Source organism: Helianthus annuus, chromosome 3 (assembly GCF_002127325.2).
Source record: "Helianthus annuus cultivar XRQ/B chromosome 3, HanXRQr2.0-SUNRISE, whole genome shotgun sequence".
NCBI classification, from domain to species: Eukaryota; Viridiplantae; Streptophyta; class Magnoliopsida; order Asterales; family Asteraceae; genus Helianthus; species Helianthus annuus.
Window position 1 is genome coordinate 119430852 of NC_035435.2, and position 19422 is coordinate 119450273.

Below are 19422 nucleotides of genomic sequence, written 5' to 3' on the forward strand. Positions count from 1 at the left end.
AAACCTGAAGGTTCCTGTATGTAGTCAGCTGGATTAAACTGACCTATGTAGTAGGGAGTAGGGTCGTCGTAATTTCGGTGCGATACCGAACGTTGTAGAGGTATGAAGGAAGGTTGTGGGTTGTTGGGATCATTCTCTGAGTTTGGCCCAAAGGAGTGCCGGTAGGATGGCGTTGAGCTGTGCGAGGTGGAATGCCTCGCGGGTTCGTAGAGATCTCTTCGTCGTTGTGGTTCTTCGCTCCTTGTCATTGAAGGATGTCTTGTACCTGATGGTCCAGCTTCGTTATCGTGATGTGTCACGATTTCTCCTCTGCCTCTTCTTCCCCTTCCTCTTCCTCGGAATATAACAGGTGGCATTTTCCTGCTTTATAAAACTTTAAATTCCAATAAATAAAGAAAAAGACAAATTTGGAATAACAATTCGAATTTGTCCTAAGTTCTTGTCTAGACTCAAGTATGTGCAATTGTGTCATTGAGATTAAACACAATAGGATAGTGTTTAATTCACTCAATGTTGGCTCTGATACCAACCTGTCACACCCCGATTTCCACGTGTCTCACCGGTGGGCCCGGTGGGGGATTACCGTGACGATGTTGGCAACAATATAGTCAAACCACACAATTATATAATGCACAGCGGAAGCTTAAGATAAATATATAAACTTCAACCTCTGGTTGTAATATCAAATGTATTACAGAAGTTGAATATATCCACAGCGGATCAAAAAGTAATAAATATTGTTCATTCAGATGCAGCATCGAGTTTGCGAGACTATGTACGATGCTTAGGACGCCTATACCAGCCCATTTCGTATAGTACCTGCACTTAATCTTTTTGGGGAAAATACGTCAGTTTACACTGGTAAATACATTCAACTGACACATTTGAAAATGTTTATTTAAAATTGATTTGAATGCACAAGGCACAAACTCTTTTATAACTTGGGAAAATTATTAAAATCTTGTGAACGTTTTACATGTTCTTTTATGCGTTCAGTAGCCCGGGTCGTGCCGGGTTAAAGATTTATAGACACACCCCATTGCGTAAAACCGTAGTATAAAAACCAACGGCTACGTCTTTTAATTTAATGTCGACAATATATACCGGGTGTACGCCTACACCGGGATGTCGATGGTCGTGGCCATTTCGTAAAATGATGCCAAGGATATCCGGGACAACGGTCATTAAACCCCCCAAAGGCTTTTAAGAAACAAAACTGTTTAAATGAGCCAATCATATTATTTAATTAACCACCTAAGCGATGGAAGAATATAATGCTCAATCAAGCGGTATTAATATACCGTAACCCAAGCCCATATAGGGGAAATAAGTTAAAGTATTTACCTTTGCAAGTATATTTCCTTAATTTGGATTAAATCACCGATAGCTTTTACTGGGGCTCCTAATCTGGAACGAAGGTTTTAATTAACCTCTTAGAATCCTAACGAGTCGTTATAATGGCCGTAGCCTAGACCGGTGGGTTCCGATATATATATGGATATGGTTTAATCGCGCGAAAAGGCGAAAACCGAGAATGGAGTGTGATTCTGACCCAACAAGTTCAGAGACTTGTTTTATATGGGTTTATGGTTCACACTCTGGAATTTGGGGTTCAAATAATATAATTTGACCCGTATCGGCTAAATTATGAAAACTAGTTTCATAAGCCGAACCGTGCGCGCAATAGGCGAAACGGTTAACCATGAGAGTCCTACGCTTATTTCCTAAGTCAATATGCCTTAAAGAGGTTGTGGTATCAGTAGGTTACCTTCCGTGATGCCCGTAACGAGTTTAAGTTAATATTATGCCCCGTAGGTGCTTTTTGGTCATTTTAAAGACTTTTAAAAGAGCTTTTCGAGTTCTACTGGAAATCTGAGTTTCCCGAACAGCTTATAAAGCTTAAAATACTTTATTTATTATTTAAAATCAGTAGCAACTGGAATCGGGTCAAAAGACTTTGTAGAACTCATGTTTTGGCCGAAAAGGGCATATTCGGTATTTACCGAACCGTAGCCATAACCGCAGGTTATGAGCGAGGTAAAAATCATTAAAAATCTTCAAAATTTCCAAAATATTATTTTAATACAGTGGGTAAAAGTTTTGGTGACGAAATCTTGGTTTAGATAGGTGTTATGCTAATTGCGCCGTTAATTACTAAAGTTTACTTTAAATGCGCCTTTTAGCATAACTCTCATTCTAGACCTCGGATTGACGTGAAACTTTAAGGACATGCTTATAATTTAATAAGCAAGGTTTTGGTCTGTTCACGTGTCCGAAATACTCGTTTTATTTTCAAAATGGCGTTACGGTCAACTTTTAGGCGATTAACGGAAATGCGCAAAAGACTCGGATAACTCATGAACCGATTACAGAGGTTTATACCTTCATGTAACCTGGTCCTAAGAGAGTCCTAAGGTATATCTATACCTCACTAAAACGGGTCAGAACTGAAGTCAAAGCAAAAGTCAAACTTTTGCGACATTCGGCTCCGAACTGGGTTAATATAGCAAACGGTCGATTCAAACGAGCGCAAACAGGTTTATATACTTAATATCATGTTTTATAAGTGGCAAAACAGGTTTCATAACATATACATTACAGATTATGCATAAATCGCTAAAATAGCTTTCTGTTGACTTTTTAAGTGCGCGTTTGACTCGATATTTGACATAGTTAGAGTGGTGATCAGGGGGAACCCTTTTAGAGGTTTATTACCCACATAAATACCAACTCAAAACCACTTTTGATTCGTCATAAGACTGAACCATTTGCAAGTTATTGTAATGACAACCGTTAGTTACGACGGTTGTGTTTATAAGCTATAACTATGGAAATGCAAGACCATATTGATTGTGAACGACTTACAGAAGTTGTTTCTTGCTTATAGAGCAGAGATGGATGCTTGGGAGCTCTTAGAATGATCAGAGATGTGTGTTTGAGGTGTGGTGAACATATGCTCACAAGTATGCTATTTATAGCCCAAGAAAGCACCTAAGATCATCACAACTCAGTCTACATTTGATCATGGATCATGGGCAGGTGTCCCTAAGTGATATGGGTCAAGTGTAGGGTGCCCATGCCTCATTCATTGGTGTTTTGATCGTTCAAAGGCTCCAAAAGGCAAGTAGTTACAACTTTCTGCATCTGGGCGTTTTACGCGGCCCGCATGGGAGTTCCATGCTTGTTTAATGCGGATCGCCTGGAATTCAAATAACAGGCGCGTAAAACAGGAGGCTCGCGGCCCGCCTACACTTAGGCTATTACTTAACGCGGGTCGCGAGAGGCTTGGTTTCCAGAAATTTTAAATCTTTTGAAATGATTATCAGAATCTGGTAATTAATAACGAAATCTTTCGTAATGATTTACCTGACCTTTCGGGTTTGAAGGGGTAACTTTGCGGTTTGGCCCTCGGTTAATTACAACTAAGGACCTCGTGTTATTTACCCGCGTTGTTAAGTCCCCGATTAGTTTATTAATTATTCAGAAAGCCTTAATTTTCATTATTGACGCTTTTAACCCTTCTCCTACGAATTCGATCGTAACTTTCTTGTTTCATAACGAAACTTCGCGAAATTTATATATTATATTTTAGTGAGTGTATAATACGTTACCAAGCCTCGGGAACGTTAAAGGGTCACTCAGAGGTATAATTAAACATGTTGACACAGTTAACCCCTGTAGCTTGTAATCTCTTACTTTCTTTCGTGTTTCGCTTTCGTACGATCTATGATACATTCGTTTGAAGGTTCAAGCATTTATTTAGGGTTACTATACAGTATATTTACCCTTGTTGACATTTATAACCCTCGAATTTATATACTTTCAAGGTTTGTCAAAATTAGTCCTTTATTTAATATCAATGCCACGTGTAAACAAATGACACGTGTTAACACATTATTGGACACAAAAATTCGAGGTGTTACACATGCTCACCTATAAGTGAACACTCACCCCAAGAATTCTCAGGTAAGAGTGACTGGTCCGATTATGTGGATTTGTACGAACACTCTAGCCTTAGACAGAAAACCCAGGGTACAGGCATTCACTCTTCCAGTTTGCACGTGTTCACATTATTTAGACCCAAACTTTGACGAGATTTTGAAAACCCAGAAAGCACTATGCTAAGCATGAGTCAAACTGGAAGGATTCAAAACCTAGTAATCAATCATCCTAGAACGGATGATTAATTTTCGAAGCAGATTCGGATTTGTGTTCTCGTTGTGGTTATCACCTAAGGATAGGTGACGGTATTGTCTTAAAATCTAAACACAAGTAAACTTGTGTTAGGGTCCTAAAGTTATAGTCTAGGTTAAAGCATTACTAATAACCTAATTCCCTATAACCATTGGCTCTGATACCAACTTTCTTCTATCACACCCCGACCACGTAGGACAACAAACCGTGGCAGAAACGTCAGGGAGTATTGCAACAGAAGCTATTGTTTCACAACCATGGACACAAAATAGTTTTGTTTTATTGATAGAATTAAACATTACATTGTCTTAACACATAGAACAAACAAGTTTTATATCGTCTATCATAGTTATTATGTCACTAAGGCCTTGTCCAGATCCTATGTGACGCATGCATCCTAGAAATCGATCAAGCATCAACACCTGAAACATATTTAAAAACTTAGTCAGCAAGGAAATGCTGGCGAGTACATAGGTTTTATAAGAGTATCGAAATCATGGCTCGTTTATATGTTGCAGTACTTTATTAGACTACAAAAGTCAAAATACAAACCTTGTTTTGAAAGAAAATGTATTGCAACATAGTTAACCAACTCAAATCAAGTTGATTATAGTTTATAAAACCTCGTAGCCATGATTCTTAACCCAAAAACATTTGTTTTAGTAAAGCAATTTGTAAAACATCTCGTATTAAATCGTTAATAAAATCTCGTTAATAAAACTCCTATGGTTTATATTATTTCGAAAACCTCGTTTGTGTGATATCGTTCCAAAATCGTTTACCCAAGTGAACTAAATAACGCCACGGTATGTAATATGTTGAAAACACTTATATATAAGAAGTACCAGCGGCGTATCTACCATGTTTTCACCATATTACACCCGTCCCGTTATCTAAACACTAGCCAAAAACCAATCGTTTACCCAAATTGTTTAACATCGTTTCCAAATTGTTTCCAAATCGTTCCCAAATCGTTTACTCGTTTAAATCGTTTAAATCGTCCTCGTTTTAATTGTGATAACTTATATATGGTCGTCTCGTTAATAACATTCAAACCTTCGTGACTCGATCACCTCGCTTATCGCTTCTCGAATTAACAAACCACCAAAGGGTAAGTTAATTAATCATCAGATTCAGTCGCTACCCACAACCCCCACACATAACCATGGGTGTAGTAAAGTAGCGGGATTTGTCAGATCCTACGGTACCATAACCTAATACTGGTCGGTTAGGCCAAAATTAATGAATGTAATTCGTTATGTAACTACAACCATCAAGTTTTGTTCACATTATTGAAATCATTATTAGTTTAGTAAAAATTGTTTTAATCGTTTTTGAAATCATCGTTTAAACCTTGAAAACATTTCGTACATATGAATCACCCCAAAACATTTAAAAACAGTAAAACAGGGGAACTATGTACTCACATGAAATGCAAAGTATCCTCGATCAAATAGAACTCCAACAAACTCAAGCAAATCAGAGAAATCAAGTAGCACCTAATAATCGAACCACTAGTCAAACAATAGACGCCTAAATCGGAAGATCGGACAGAATGAGGTCTTGTAAACCAAATGAGTGTTGGAACTCATGTGATATGGTTTAATAAAGCCTACATTCTAAATCGGAACCTAACCTAAGTGCTTTCGACCCATCGTGACCCATTAAGGTAGCTTATGCTACTTTAACGCGTCGTGCGCGCAATGCACGTTCGAGATGTCTAACTAGTCCTATGGCAAGTATTTATGCCCATACATGTTTAATTATGTTACATAATCAGTTCCGTGACAAAAGTTTAGGTTACATATGCTTAATTACCAATTATGTATGAAAAGGGTATTTTGGAAATTTACCAAAGGCACATAACTACTTATCATGCGACTAACCAAACCTAAGTGACCATAAGGTATAACCTCAAAAGGTTATTCCCTACGCTACTATGGTCACTAAACATGTTTGGTCGGATCCTAGCGATCGACCAAACGGGTCGTGTTCGAAAGTCTAAGCGGGTGTTTATTCCGCTTGACTTACGACTCTACACAAGCACCAAACTAAAAAGTGACGAGCTAAACATGCTAGAACATGTTTAGTTAAGTTAGAAAACAGGTTTTGATATCAAAACAACCGGTTTTGACATCCAAGAGTAGTTGGGTTACAAAATACGCAAGAAAACGCATTTTGGCCGAAACTACGACTCGTCACTGAGCCTAGATAACGTGGTAATCAGTAGGTATAGTCACTTAGGGACTATAACATCGTGATTACGCTCACGTTATGAAGTTCAAACGAACTTCGCGTTGACCATAAACTGGTCAAAGCAGAAAGTCAAACGCAGTTTGACTTTAACGCTAAAACGAATGAAAAGAACGAAAGAACGCTTACAGAAGGTCCCCGCAAGATTTGATTCCGATTTTTCTCTCAGGTAGGAAGCATATACTTCCACTTAGAGAGCATAAATCAGATTTCAAATTGTGGGTTTTGAAGTGAAATGGATGGGGTATATATAGGATTTCTAGAACCGTCAAGATCGTTCCTCGAAAACTGAACTTTGATCTGGACCTTACATGTGTGCCCATGGTTTTCTAAAACCATGGGAGCCCCTAATGTGGACTATGTTCATTGAATACCAGCCCATGGTTTTGCAAAACCATGGGTGAAAACCATCAACACTTCAAAATGGACTAGGTTCATTGAATCTGCCAGAAATTTCAAAAATGGTCCCTACACTTGTAAAACTTGATTTGTTTTGGCACTTTCAAGCCCCGTTAACCCCATTTCAAGGATCTAAAATAAAGTTAAAGTATAGGGAACTTAAAATATTCTCAAAAACATCTCGAATGTCGGTTCGTTTGGTCGTACGGTTGCGTTGTTCGGTTAATTACGACGGAAGTCGTAACGAACGCAAAAACGATCTAAATTAAGCGACGAATGGAATTTTATCATGCCAAACACTAAAACATAATATTTTAATGATTACATGAATTTTTAGATGTCCGGATATATTCAGAACGTAAGATATGCGCGAAAATGCAAACTAGTGCACTTTTTGACGCTTTTAGTCCCTATTGATCAATAAAGTTTATTTTAGCATACCGAACCCTTCAAAGCCTATTTCTAAGCTATGTAAAGGATATTTATGGTATATTTAACTTATGATCAACTTCCGGAGTGTTCGTTACTACACAATTCGGTATAGTTTCACAGTTTGACACAAATAGTCCCTGCGATCGAACAAGGTTGATTTTAACACACCAAACCATCCAAAACTTATTTCTAAGTAATGTGGAGGTTATTTAAGGCATGTTAAGCCTATTTCACTATTCCGGAGTGTTTGTTGTATTAAACTGGTTATATTTACGCATCAGTGCGCGTATAACCTTCAAAAAAGCGATTTAGAGCTTGAAATTGGAATTGAATCGAATTGTAAAAGTCACCAAACACAAATACACACATAATAACCCAAAAACACATATAATAACACCAAAGCACATTGTTTTATTAATAATCAACATTGTTTTACATCGTCCATCGATTACAGAGCACAGTTGTCACATATTATACTTTAGCAATTTATGAAATCCAATTTAATTTATATTGTCACATAGTGTTATGATGTTTTGAGAAATTTGTTTGTCTCATCCCGATGTTTCCGCCATCGGTTGGGGTGTGACAGATTGGTATCAGAGCCATAACTATAGGGAATTAGGAAAAGTAGGAATGCTTTTACCTAGTCTATAGTTTTAGAGCCTTATTTCTACGTTTTGCTCGAGACTACTTGCATGCTACTTTGATTACTTCTTATTTATCCTCTTTTTATCTTTTAAATGTATATGCCACTTATATATTAATACTTGATATGCTATTCTTGTGTGTTAATACTTGTTTTATTATGTGTTAATATTTGTTTTAATATCTCATTCTTTATGTGCCATTCTTGACACGTTTATACTTGTTTGGTTAATCTTCGACATACTTTTTTCCTCATACATTTTACTCAACTATTCTAAATCCGCAAACACTTGTATCATACAAACGAGACGACTTCACCAAAATAGGCGTGAAATCCACAATTTGGTGAACGACTCTCAATCTACCTATTCGTTTTACACGAAATTCATCATCAAGTTAGGAGTGAAGTCCTCACCTTGATGAAGAATTTCAATTTCAAATTCTAGTGGACCCTCGTCAATGTGTCGAAATTAAATTTTGACCCGACGAGTACCGACCACACTTAGGGTATGAAATCGTCAAGTTAGGGGTGAAACCCGCATCTCATCGACTAGTCCCACTCCTTGATTTTCCATAAATCTCGCCAAGTCTAGAATTTCTAATTGAATTGGAGCATGTAGTAACCGGAAGGGTGAATACCGTTAACCGACTTGTCGGCGAGAGTAGACCACCTATTAGGCCAAAGCATGCTTCACAATTTCAAAAGACTTTTCGACCACTTCGGTTAGTCAAAGTTCCATTTTGGAACCATCCAAATTTTAATCGAACTTACACGTTATTATTTTCGATCTCTTATGATGCAATTCTCTCTTCTCAATTTTGAACCATTTTTGAGATTTCACTTTTGCACATACATCATACTATTATCTTTCATACGATTTTACACTATTAGCATGCATAATTTCACGTAATTTTATCTACACTTTTTGTAACAACAAGTGGAGACATATCATCGAGATAGGAGTGATTTCCTTACTTGACGATTAACTCCGCTTCTTTTTCTCATCTTACAACGACCTCGCCAATGGGTTACGGGTGATTCCCTTACCTAGGTGATCGTTACCAATACTTTCTTTTAATAGACTATATTATATAAACACGATCATGCTTATATCCAAATCGTTTATCATTAGCCAAATCTCTAATTAATTCAACATGCATTGTTTATATGAACGAATTTCTTATCCTACAATCTATTTTCATATAGCTCATACACAATATTCTTAACTTTTACCATAAACGCTTATTCCTCTATTTTCAAAATTCACGAAATGCTACTTATCAACCTAGTTGGTCTAATAAATCCATTGCCCATGAAATTTTGTATTCAACGTAACTATTGAAACAATCTCATCTCATATCATTAAACTAGAGATTTCTATCTTCAATTGGGAATCAAACCAATTTTTTTCGCACACACCTATAAAATATTAGCAATATTATTCAATCATTTACTAAAACTTCTTTCAAAATCAATTAAACGTTTTATTAAAGACGCTTTTTCAACAATCACTAAGTTCGTATATCAAAATCCTCTTTTCTTAAGAATCAACGTTATCACAAGAATCTCTAAACCTCGAATTTCTTCGTTAATGAAAAGTTATATAAAACAATGCAACCTTATGTACTTCTAGAACCTTTTCAACCATTATTCAATACGTCAATTAAATTTAAAACGTATGGGCAAGGAAACTTCATAAGAACCAATAATTTTTCAACTTATGTAAATTTAAAAAAAAAACAAGAGTAGCATTTCATTCTTTTACAAAGTACCATTTCACGAAACCAATAGATGTTGAATATTCTCTTCAACTTCACAACCTAGACTCCACATTCCAAATCGACTCAATACATACCATTTTACACGTTTTAGTCAATACATCACAACAATCGCACACATATAATTTGTTTTCTTTTCTTTCCTAACCAAAACTTCGTGCTTAAATTTGTATATTTCGATTAATATTGTAAACAAAAATCATTATTACTTACACTCATACTTATAAATTTTATGTCTACACTTATATACATACTTACATATTTATGTTATAACCCAAAATTTATACATTTTACGTTTATACCCATACTCACAATTGTACATTTACTTCATACTTATATTCACGTTTATATTCGTATCCATGTTTATACATTTTACATTTATATTCACACTTACACACTTTTCATACTTAAACGTGTTTTACACTTATATTCACGTTCGTAAGCATGCTCATGCATCTTACGTTCATACTCATACTCATACTCATACTCATACTCATACTCATATTCATACTCACATGTTGTGTGTTCATATGTATACTCGTATTCACACTCGTACTCGTGTTTATACTCTCATTTATACGATTTATGCTTTACTCGTACTCGCGTTTATACGGTTTATGTCATACTCATACTCGTACTCGCATTTATACTCACGTTTATACGATTTCTTTTATACTGGTATTTATGTTTATACTCTCATTTGTACGAATTGTGTTTATACTCACGTCATTCGTGTGTGCTCAAATTGCACTCACATTGGTACTCATTTTTCATATGTGTCATGTTTATACTTGTGATAATACTATTAACCATGCGTTGTCGTTATTCTTGCATGCATCTTCATATTTAAAACTTATACTATGCTCATGTTTTTATTCATACTCAAAATTTATACTTTGACCACTATACGCGAGCGAAACCCGAGGAATTTGCTGTGACAACCGGCAATTAACGGCTTATAATTACGCGATTAACAAACGTTTATGGGATGATAAGTAGTGTTTAAGACACGAGTTAACTTAATTAGGCTATTGCAACGCCTAGGAACGCCTATCTAACTTTACAGTGCGCGCATGTGGATTTGTGAGAAAACTACTGATCGTTAAGCGATAACGAACTGACACTGTACAAATACTGACAACGCCGACAAATACGAGCTCTACATATATAACTTTACATTTGAATGTGGTTTTGTGAAAATAACACGCTTTCGAATACCACAAAACGCAAACGAGAACGAAAAACGCGGAAATCAGATACGCACTGGCAATAAAACGAAGCATCCGACATATGTATTAACTCAAAACTGAAATATTACGATATATTTAGCTTTGTTTTCGAATTTTAATGTTCGTAGTTGAAAACGGATCGAAAAACGAGTTAAGACGGCGACCGAGCCAAATTTTACGCGTTTTAATTCAACCGACAACATGCGCGTCGAATATCGAGTTACAACGTAATTTTTAGTATTCTCGACTTAATATTATAATTTACGACAATGTTTAGAGAAACGGGTTCGTATAAGTTGACGGGGCACTAAACTCGAGGATTGGGCTTGTGGGTCTTGGGCCCAAGCCCAAAGCCCACTTTACAAACCCTAATATAAAAGACAACTTTACAACACAAACCCTCAATTTCCCTTAAGTTGCAGCCGCATACCATCCATCCTCCTCTCACTTTTCTCCAACCTTATCCATATCCTCATTTCAAAACACTTGAAATCCCTTGTCTGCAACTCAACATACATTCACATAAATCAAATACTCACATTGAAAGCACAGGGCTCGAATCCTCTAGACAAACCCCACTACTCGATCACCTCACATCTCCCTCCTGTTTCAGTTCCGGCGACCGGTAATGAAATCGGCCGGTTACCGGCTGTTTCGCGTTCTGTTAGACCCACACCACCATCCACCATCTTCACTAACACCTCATCTCCATCCTCCAACTCCTTTCCACTCATCAGCCGGTCAACCACCATGATGGTGGCAGCTCACAGCAACAATCGACAGAGACAGACATGAGATTGAGAGAGAAGAAGCTACAGGGAACCGTGAGAGAGAAAGAAGGGGGATCGACGGCGAAGTGCCGTTTTCCGGCAACGATCCGGCGGCAGCGGCGGTGGAGTTCCTTTTCTGTTCAACGTTTTTTCCCGACAAACTCGGTAAGCATTCGTCTCGGTTCCTCATTTTCTTTTACGTTTCTGATCAATGACTGATGATGGTGGTTTATTTGTCCCGACTGGTATTTTGGATGAGCTATAGTGGATGTGGCGAGGGTGGTTATGTTGAAGCTTGATAGTTCGGGTTCCTGTTATAAAGAGAGTTCGGGTCACGGTTCGTGTCAACGGGTTCAGATTCAGTTTTAGTTTAAACCCGGTTAACAGCAGACAATGATTTTGGTTCACGTTCGCGACTCATTTCGGTGTTCGGGTCTAGGTTTGGTTCAACTCGGTTTGACTCGGTCAAACCGAGTCAACCAGTCAACAACAGTTAACTGGTCAGATAGTGGTTCGGGTCCACGTCGAGTCAGTTTTGCTCTCGGTCAAAACAAGTCAACGGTTCGGGTCAGTCGCGGTCAACAAGTCAACGCGGTCAACCCGGGTCAGACCCGGGCAACTCCGCGAGTCAACTCAGCCAACGACTTGGTCAACGATGGTCAAACTCAGTCAAACGAAGATCTGGTAAAGTTTAATGACGCGAAATTAGTATAGATCGCTATAGTTGTTAGATTTTTATACTACGCGAATCGAGCTCGACCGGTTAAAACGTTATACATTAGTAATTTATTTACGATTCTTGCAAGTTTTGCGAAAAGTTATATATATATTGGTTTTGTTGAATTATTGATTGAGTTTGATTAAAATATCGACACTTTAGATGTCAAGGTTATTCCAAAAACAGAGGAAACTCTGTTCGATTTTCATAAAAATTAAAATATCAAGTATATTTGTATGGTATAAACTCACATATCAAAGTTCGAGTTTTCTTATAAAATAAATACGAAAGTATATTTTTTTTGGCAACGTATTACGAATTTCAAAACAAAGTTATGAAATTCCGACAAACTTAATTTAGTACTTAACGAAACTTGATGTTTATATAAAATAAACATGATTAACTACGTTATTTCAAGACACCGATAATTCGAAATACTAGAACATTTTTATATAATAAATATGAAGTTTCTATTTATTTTAAACCTCGACTTTTCGAATTACTTGAACATGATTATAATATAAATATAAGGTTTATATTTATTTTAAACGCCGATTTTAAACTTTCTTACGAACAAAATATAGTTTTTATATTTAGTTCAAGCGACTGAATTCTGAGTTATATTTTTTTTTCAAGCATCACGGCTTAATATATATGTATATATATGTATATATTTATTTTCATCTTACGACAACTACAACGACACGGACCGCTATCCACATACGTATTCCTAAATGCGACCACTAACACGACGATGTAAGTATATTTATATTAAATATATAAATATATATTCTAAACCATTCGAAAACTATGTCGTTTTCGAGACTTAGTTTTATTCCGATTATAAACGGGATCAAACAACCATAGATTGGTTAATCTAAGTCAAGATAACACTACCTTAGAGTCGTTTAGTTAACGACTCGGTAGAGCTCGGACACGTAGTTTGGCTACGTTTAAATTAGAAACTAATAAGTTATTCCCTGTTAGGAATACTATAGATGCACGCTAGCTAATTCACATTCCTGGAATGACATCACGGAATCACGCTAAGCTAGCTTTGCACAGGAACATCCAGGTGAGTTCATAACCCCCACTTTTTACTGTTTTACATTTTTATAAATGTTTTCGGGGGTGGAAAGACATGCAAGTTTCGCAAAAGTACTCAATTTTTCGATGAACGAAAACTATCTATATTTCTAAACCATTTCGCTACAGGATTTCAACGAACTCAAATAGTTTACGAAAATTTCATGCCGAACTTACCGGTTTTTACAACAATACAAGGTTTTCGAAACATGTATGCGTTTTAATGACGTGGGCAAAGACCCGATGTCACTAGGACTGGATAGTTCACTAGGGCAAAGGCCCAATGTCACTAGGACTGGATAGTCCACTAGGGCAAAGGCCCAATGTCACTAGGACTGGATAGTTCACTAGGTCAAAGGCCCAATGACGTGGGCAAAGGCCCAATGTCACTAGGGCTGGATGGTCCATTACTCACTGAGGGCCATAGGGTCTTTAAAACTGTACAGTGAAGTCCTCGCTACTATTTGGAACTATAATCGCCTGCTAGTCTACCGTCTTGAGTAAACGGTTTGGCGAGGCACTTGCTAGCACAGGGTGGGTTATAGGCTCATGCAGGCATGTTGTCTTTGTCGTACACAGACATTGGCGGTTATACAATTTATACAAACACCAGATTTTCAAATGACATGCCAAATAAAATGGTTTTATTACATTCTCTCGACATCACTTAAACCGGTTATCAAAAAGATTTGTTTTAAATCTTTTTCAAAACAAACTATGAACTCGCTCAACTTTATGTTGACTTTTTTCGCATGTTCTTTCTCAGGTTGCATTTTCAAAACTATGGAACTGTTGGAATAGGAGAACCCATGGGAATTCGAGTACTTAGCGACGTTCATTTTCTAGAAGTTTTAGCTCAAACCCTTCCGCTGTGCAATGAAGATATCGGTCCAGTCACGCCAGCTCTGATAATTTCGGGGTGTGACAGATTGGTATCAGAGCTATAGGTTTCAGCGAATTAGGTTTTTGTAGAGATACCTAGGCTTTAACCTCACTATTCTCTTGGGACTTAGATATCAAGAATTGATCACATACAGAACGCCTAAGACTCGAATATGGGTTCCAACCGTTGCCGAAACAATGAGTCAACATTTCGGTTTTTAAACATACACAAGTGTTGTGTTTGATACACGGTATGCAAAATGATTATACACAGAAAGCAAAAATTTGAGAGTTTTCATAACACGCATTTAGGACCTTTGGAAAACTAATGGCGAAACTCATTAAGGGTCCTCGCTTAGAAACCGTGACTAACAACTCGGGCGCCATTATCAATATTGTCTATGCTATTTTAATTTCCCGAGCAGGTAACCTACGTGGAACGAAACTCTAATGCGCAACTATACGTGAAACGCAAACTATACGTCAACGGATGTTGGAGCACATCACATTCTACGTGGAACGAAATGCTAGTGCACAAATATACATGAAACTTAAACTATACGTCAGCGGACGTCGAAGTACATCACTGTCACACCCCCAAATTCCACCTGCGGAGTAACATCCGCTTGAGGGCGTCACTGACCAGGATCCAGCCACCAATTATACTAAGCATTGGTTACTAGTAAAATAATTGCTATCCAAAGTAGTTAGCAACATCGTAGTTTAAGTTCGATAATTAGTTTAAACAAAAACAGCGGAAGCATAAACCAAATAGTTTTAAAGATAGTTCATAGTTCAAGATAATTAAAACCCAACACACGGGTTTTGACGAACACTACACATCCCCAAGCAGCAGCTCCTTAGTCACTGGTTACCTGCAAAGCATGCAGTAAGGTGTCAACAATAATGCTGAGTGAGTTCACTAGTTGTCCAGTTTTAATTACCAAAAACTTGTTTCACCAGTTAATTTACTCGTTTATACATGCCATGGGGAGCTACCCCAAAAGTTAGCGACTAAACTGTTTTTTTCCAATACCGAACACTAGGTAACCGTTTGCGTTTCCGCAGGATGCCCCGATGTCAATGTTCTATCATCATTGACGGATGCCTGAGTACATTAGTTCACGACCGATCCCAAACCATGGCACGGTGTGAGGTTGGTAAAACCTAAATAGCGCTATCAACTAATAACCCGTTCGCCTGGACCCGGCGACTAATCGGTATTATGTAGTAGGGACTTGAGTGATAGAGTTTCGTTTAGTGCCGTTGGTTGCAATCCGTATAAACAGTAATTAACTAAAGGTTCCCAATCACAAGGGAAGAAAAGTAAGTTGTATCCCTCATAAGGGAATAGTGTTGTTTGTAGTTCCGTTTCCCAAACCACCGGGAACGCATGCTTTAGGTTATGAACTCACCTTGGGTTGCTCGGTAGATATTTTACTTGGTCAAACACGTTGGTCACCACGTCCTAGCATGGTTACCAAATATAGGTCAAGTTGGGGTACAAGTAATCACGTATCGCAAACACGTATAGACACATTTAAAATGCACACATTCAAACAGTTTGGTTATTGGGCCTGCTCTAACATTTTCACAGACAGTAACAGATACACATGCAGTCCAGTCAACAGATAGTCCAACAAGCTTTTGGCCCAATAACACTTAGGCAGCCCAGTCGAGACACGGTCTCGAGTCGCAACTAAGGGTTCCGACTCGCAACCTCGGTCTCGGTTCATCATGCTTTGGTCTCGAGTCGCAACCAAGGGTTCCGACTCGCAACCTCGGTCTCGGTTCATCGTGCCTTGGTCTCGAGTCGCAACCAAGGGTTCCGACTCGCAACCTCGGTCTCGGTTCATCGTGCCTTGGTCTCGAGTCGCAACCAAGGGTTCCGACTCGCAACCACTGTTATGTGCACCTGAATCCTTCTAGAACCTGTCACATGTACTAACCAATGGAATTGTGTTTTTGTGTGATTGTGTACTATCCAACCATATTGCACCAACATGTTTTCTTGTCTAACACATAATAAAATCGGATCAAAACAAGCATTTTCAAATATTTTCATGACATTCATGTTGTTCTTCACGTGTTCATCCCACTTTTAAACACATAATCACAAGGTTCTTCATATGAAATATTAGGATCAAAGACCACACATTTATCACAAATCATCTTAACATAATCGGACATAATCGGTATCATCATTATAGGTTCCTAAATCTAGCATCTTTCATTAATAAACAAGAACCCATAAGATCAAGAAATCAAGCATATCATACGGTCAAAACATCGTCAAAGCAACAACACACGGTTCGACTTCTAACTAGCTAAAACATGTTCATCATCATCATTAGTGACATTTCTAAGTTAAAAACATGGCAACACTTATCATCATACTCAAGAATCATAGCAAACACCTAAAAACACTAACCGGTTGATGTTGTGGGTGCGAAGGATCAAAGGTTCCACTTCTGAGTGATGGTTCCGAGTAGAAATCCGGGAGTCTTGTTGTTACGGTTGGATCCGAGAGAGATGAGAGGGTGAGGAAGTGATCTTGATTTGGTAAGGTTTAGGGTTTTAGTGAGGTAGAGAGTGTGAGAGTGTGAGAGTGAAATGAATGAGAGTGTAAAGGAGAAAGTGTGAGGGTTTGGGGCTATTTATAACCAAAGGTGCACCCTAAAGGTTTCGAGTGGGCTAAGGGGAGGTTGCGGCCCAATCGGCCCAACCGTTCCCTGTTCACTCGAGACCGGGTGGTCTCGAGTTGGGTTCTTGGGGTCTCGGCTCACTCGTAACACACATATAATATACATACATTCAACACGTAATAACAGATAATTCATAGATTTTCATTTACTAATATACGTACACGAAATGTTACATCAAGAAGGTTGTCCGGGAAAACCCGAAGTGTCACATTATCCCCAAGTTTTAAGAACTTTCGTCCCGAAAGTTAAGGCAGTCACTGTCAAGCTAGTATAAGTGAGAATGTTTCAACCGGGTGTCACATCATCCCCCCGTTAGTTTGGAATTTCGTCCCGAAATTCGGCTGTAGCTTCAGTGCTGGGGTTTTCGTTTGCGAACAACTGGGGATACTTGTGCCTCATCTGGTCTTCCCGCTCCCAGGTAAACTCTGGGCCACGTCGCGAGTTCCAACGGACTCGCACGAGAGGTATCTGGCTACGTTTGAGGATTTTGATCTCTCGATCCGTGATCTCAAGCGGTTCCTCAGTAAAGTGTAGTTGTTCATCAATAGTTAGTTCCTTGAAAGGAATTACGAGCGTTTCATCTGATAGGCACTTCTTCAGATTAGATACGTGAAAAACGTTGTGTACCGCACTCAGTTCTTCAGGCAGGTTCAATCTATAAGCAACCTTACCGACTTTCTCGGTAATTTCGAATGGTCCGATATATCGCGGATTAAGCTTGCCCTGTTTACCAAAGCGAACCACACCCTTCCAGGGTGAGACTTTAAGTAGAACCCGGTCACCGACCTGGAATTCTAGTGGTTTCCTACGCTTATCAGCGTAACTCTTCTGACGGTCACGAGCTGCCGCCATGCGTTGTCTGATCTGGGCAATCTTTTCCGTTGTATCTACCACCATCTCTGGGCCCGTGATTTGACTATCACCGATTTCCGCCCAGCAGAGAGGTGACCGGCATTTACGACCGTACAATGCCTCAAAAGGTGCTGCCTGAATACTAGTGTGGTAGCTGTTGTTGTAGGAGAATTCCACTATCGGTAGATGCTTCTCCCAATTCTTGCCAAAATCGATCACACATGCTCTAAGCATGTCTTCTAGGGTTTGGATGGTGCGTTCGGACTGTCCATCCGTTTGCGGGTGATAAGCGGTGCTCATGTCCAAACGTGAGCCAAAGGATTTGTGCATAGCTTGCCACAATTCCGAAGTAAAACGAGCGTCTCGGTCGGAAATAATTGAGGTTGGCACCCCGTGCCTCGAAACTACTTCCTTTAAGTAAACCTCCGCCAAAGTAGAAAACTTGTCTGTCTCCTTAATAGCCAGAAAGTGCGCGGACTTGGTCAATCGATCTACTATTACCCAAATAGTGTCATTTCCGCGTTGAGACCTAGGTAGCCCTGTAACAAAATCCATGGAAATTTGCTCCCATTTCCATTTCGGGATTTCTGGTTGTTGGAGTAGGCCTGCTGGTTTCTGGTACTCTGTCTTGACTCTTGCGCAAGTCAAACATTTACTGACATATGTTGCTATGTGTGCCTTCATGCCAGGCCACCAGTATGTAGTCCTCAAGTCGTGGTACATCTTATCCGAGCCAGGATGTACTGAGTAACGGGACTTGTGGGCTTCGTCCATCATGAGTTCACGTAAATCTCCATAGAGTGGAACCCAAATGCGCCCTGTTACATAGTAAGCGCCATCTTCCTTCTATTCTAATCGCTGTCTCGATCCTCGCAGAGACTCATCCCTGATGTTTTCCGGTTTCAATGCTTCGACTTGAGCATTTCGGATCTGGGTAGGGAGGTTAGACTGGATGGTAAGTTGCAATGCTCGCACGCGCTTTGGTGTCGTGTCCTTTCGGCTAAGGGCGTCTGCCACGACATTGGCTTTGCCCGGATGGTACTTGATGGCGCATTCGTAGTCATTCAAGAGTTCGACCCATCGACGTTGTCGCATGTTTAATTCCTTTTGCCTAAAGATATGCTCGAGACTCCTGTGATCGGTGTAAATAGTGCACTTGGTACCGTACAGGTAATGTCTCCATATCTTAAGAGCAAAGATCACTGCTCCCAGTTCCAAATCATGCGTAGTGTAGTTTCTTTCATGCGTCTTGAGTTGTCGAGAAGCGTAGGCAATAACTTTCTCGCGTTGCATCAATACGCAACCGAGCCCATGAATGGACGCATCGCAGTAAACCACAAATTCGTCAGTGCCTTCAGGCAACGAGAGAATAGGAGCGCTACAGAGGTTATCCTTTAGCCTTTGAAAGGCCGACTCCTGAGCTTCATTCCACTTGTAAACAATGCCTTTCTGAGTAAGAGTCGTGAGGGGTTGAGCAA

General features: G+C 38.9%; 1 protein-coding gene across 1 annotated transcript in view; it reads right to left on the minus strand.

The window, feature by feature from the left end:
* The window catches only part of LOC118490486 (uncharacterized mitochondrial protein AtMg00810-like), a 38830-nt gene extending 27147 nt beyond the window's left edge, over positions 1–11683 (minus strand). The window contains exons 1-2 of the mRNA XM_035988147.1: positions 11522–11683; positions 11362–11431 (exon numbers count right to left, since the gene is read on the minus strand). Of these exons, the coding sequence (XP_035844040.1) occupies positions 11362–11431; positions 11522–11683 (232 nt within the window). The remainder of the gene's footprint in view (positions 1–11361; positions 11432–11521) is intronic.
* Positions 11684–19422: the final 7739 nt, after the last annotated feature.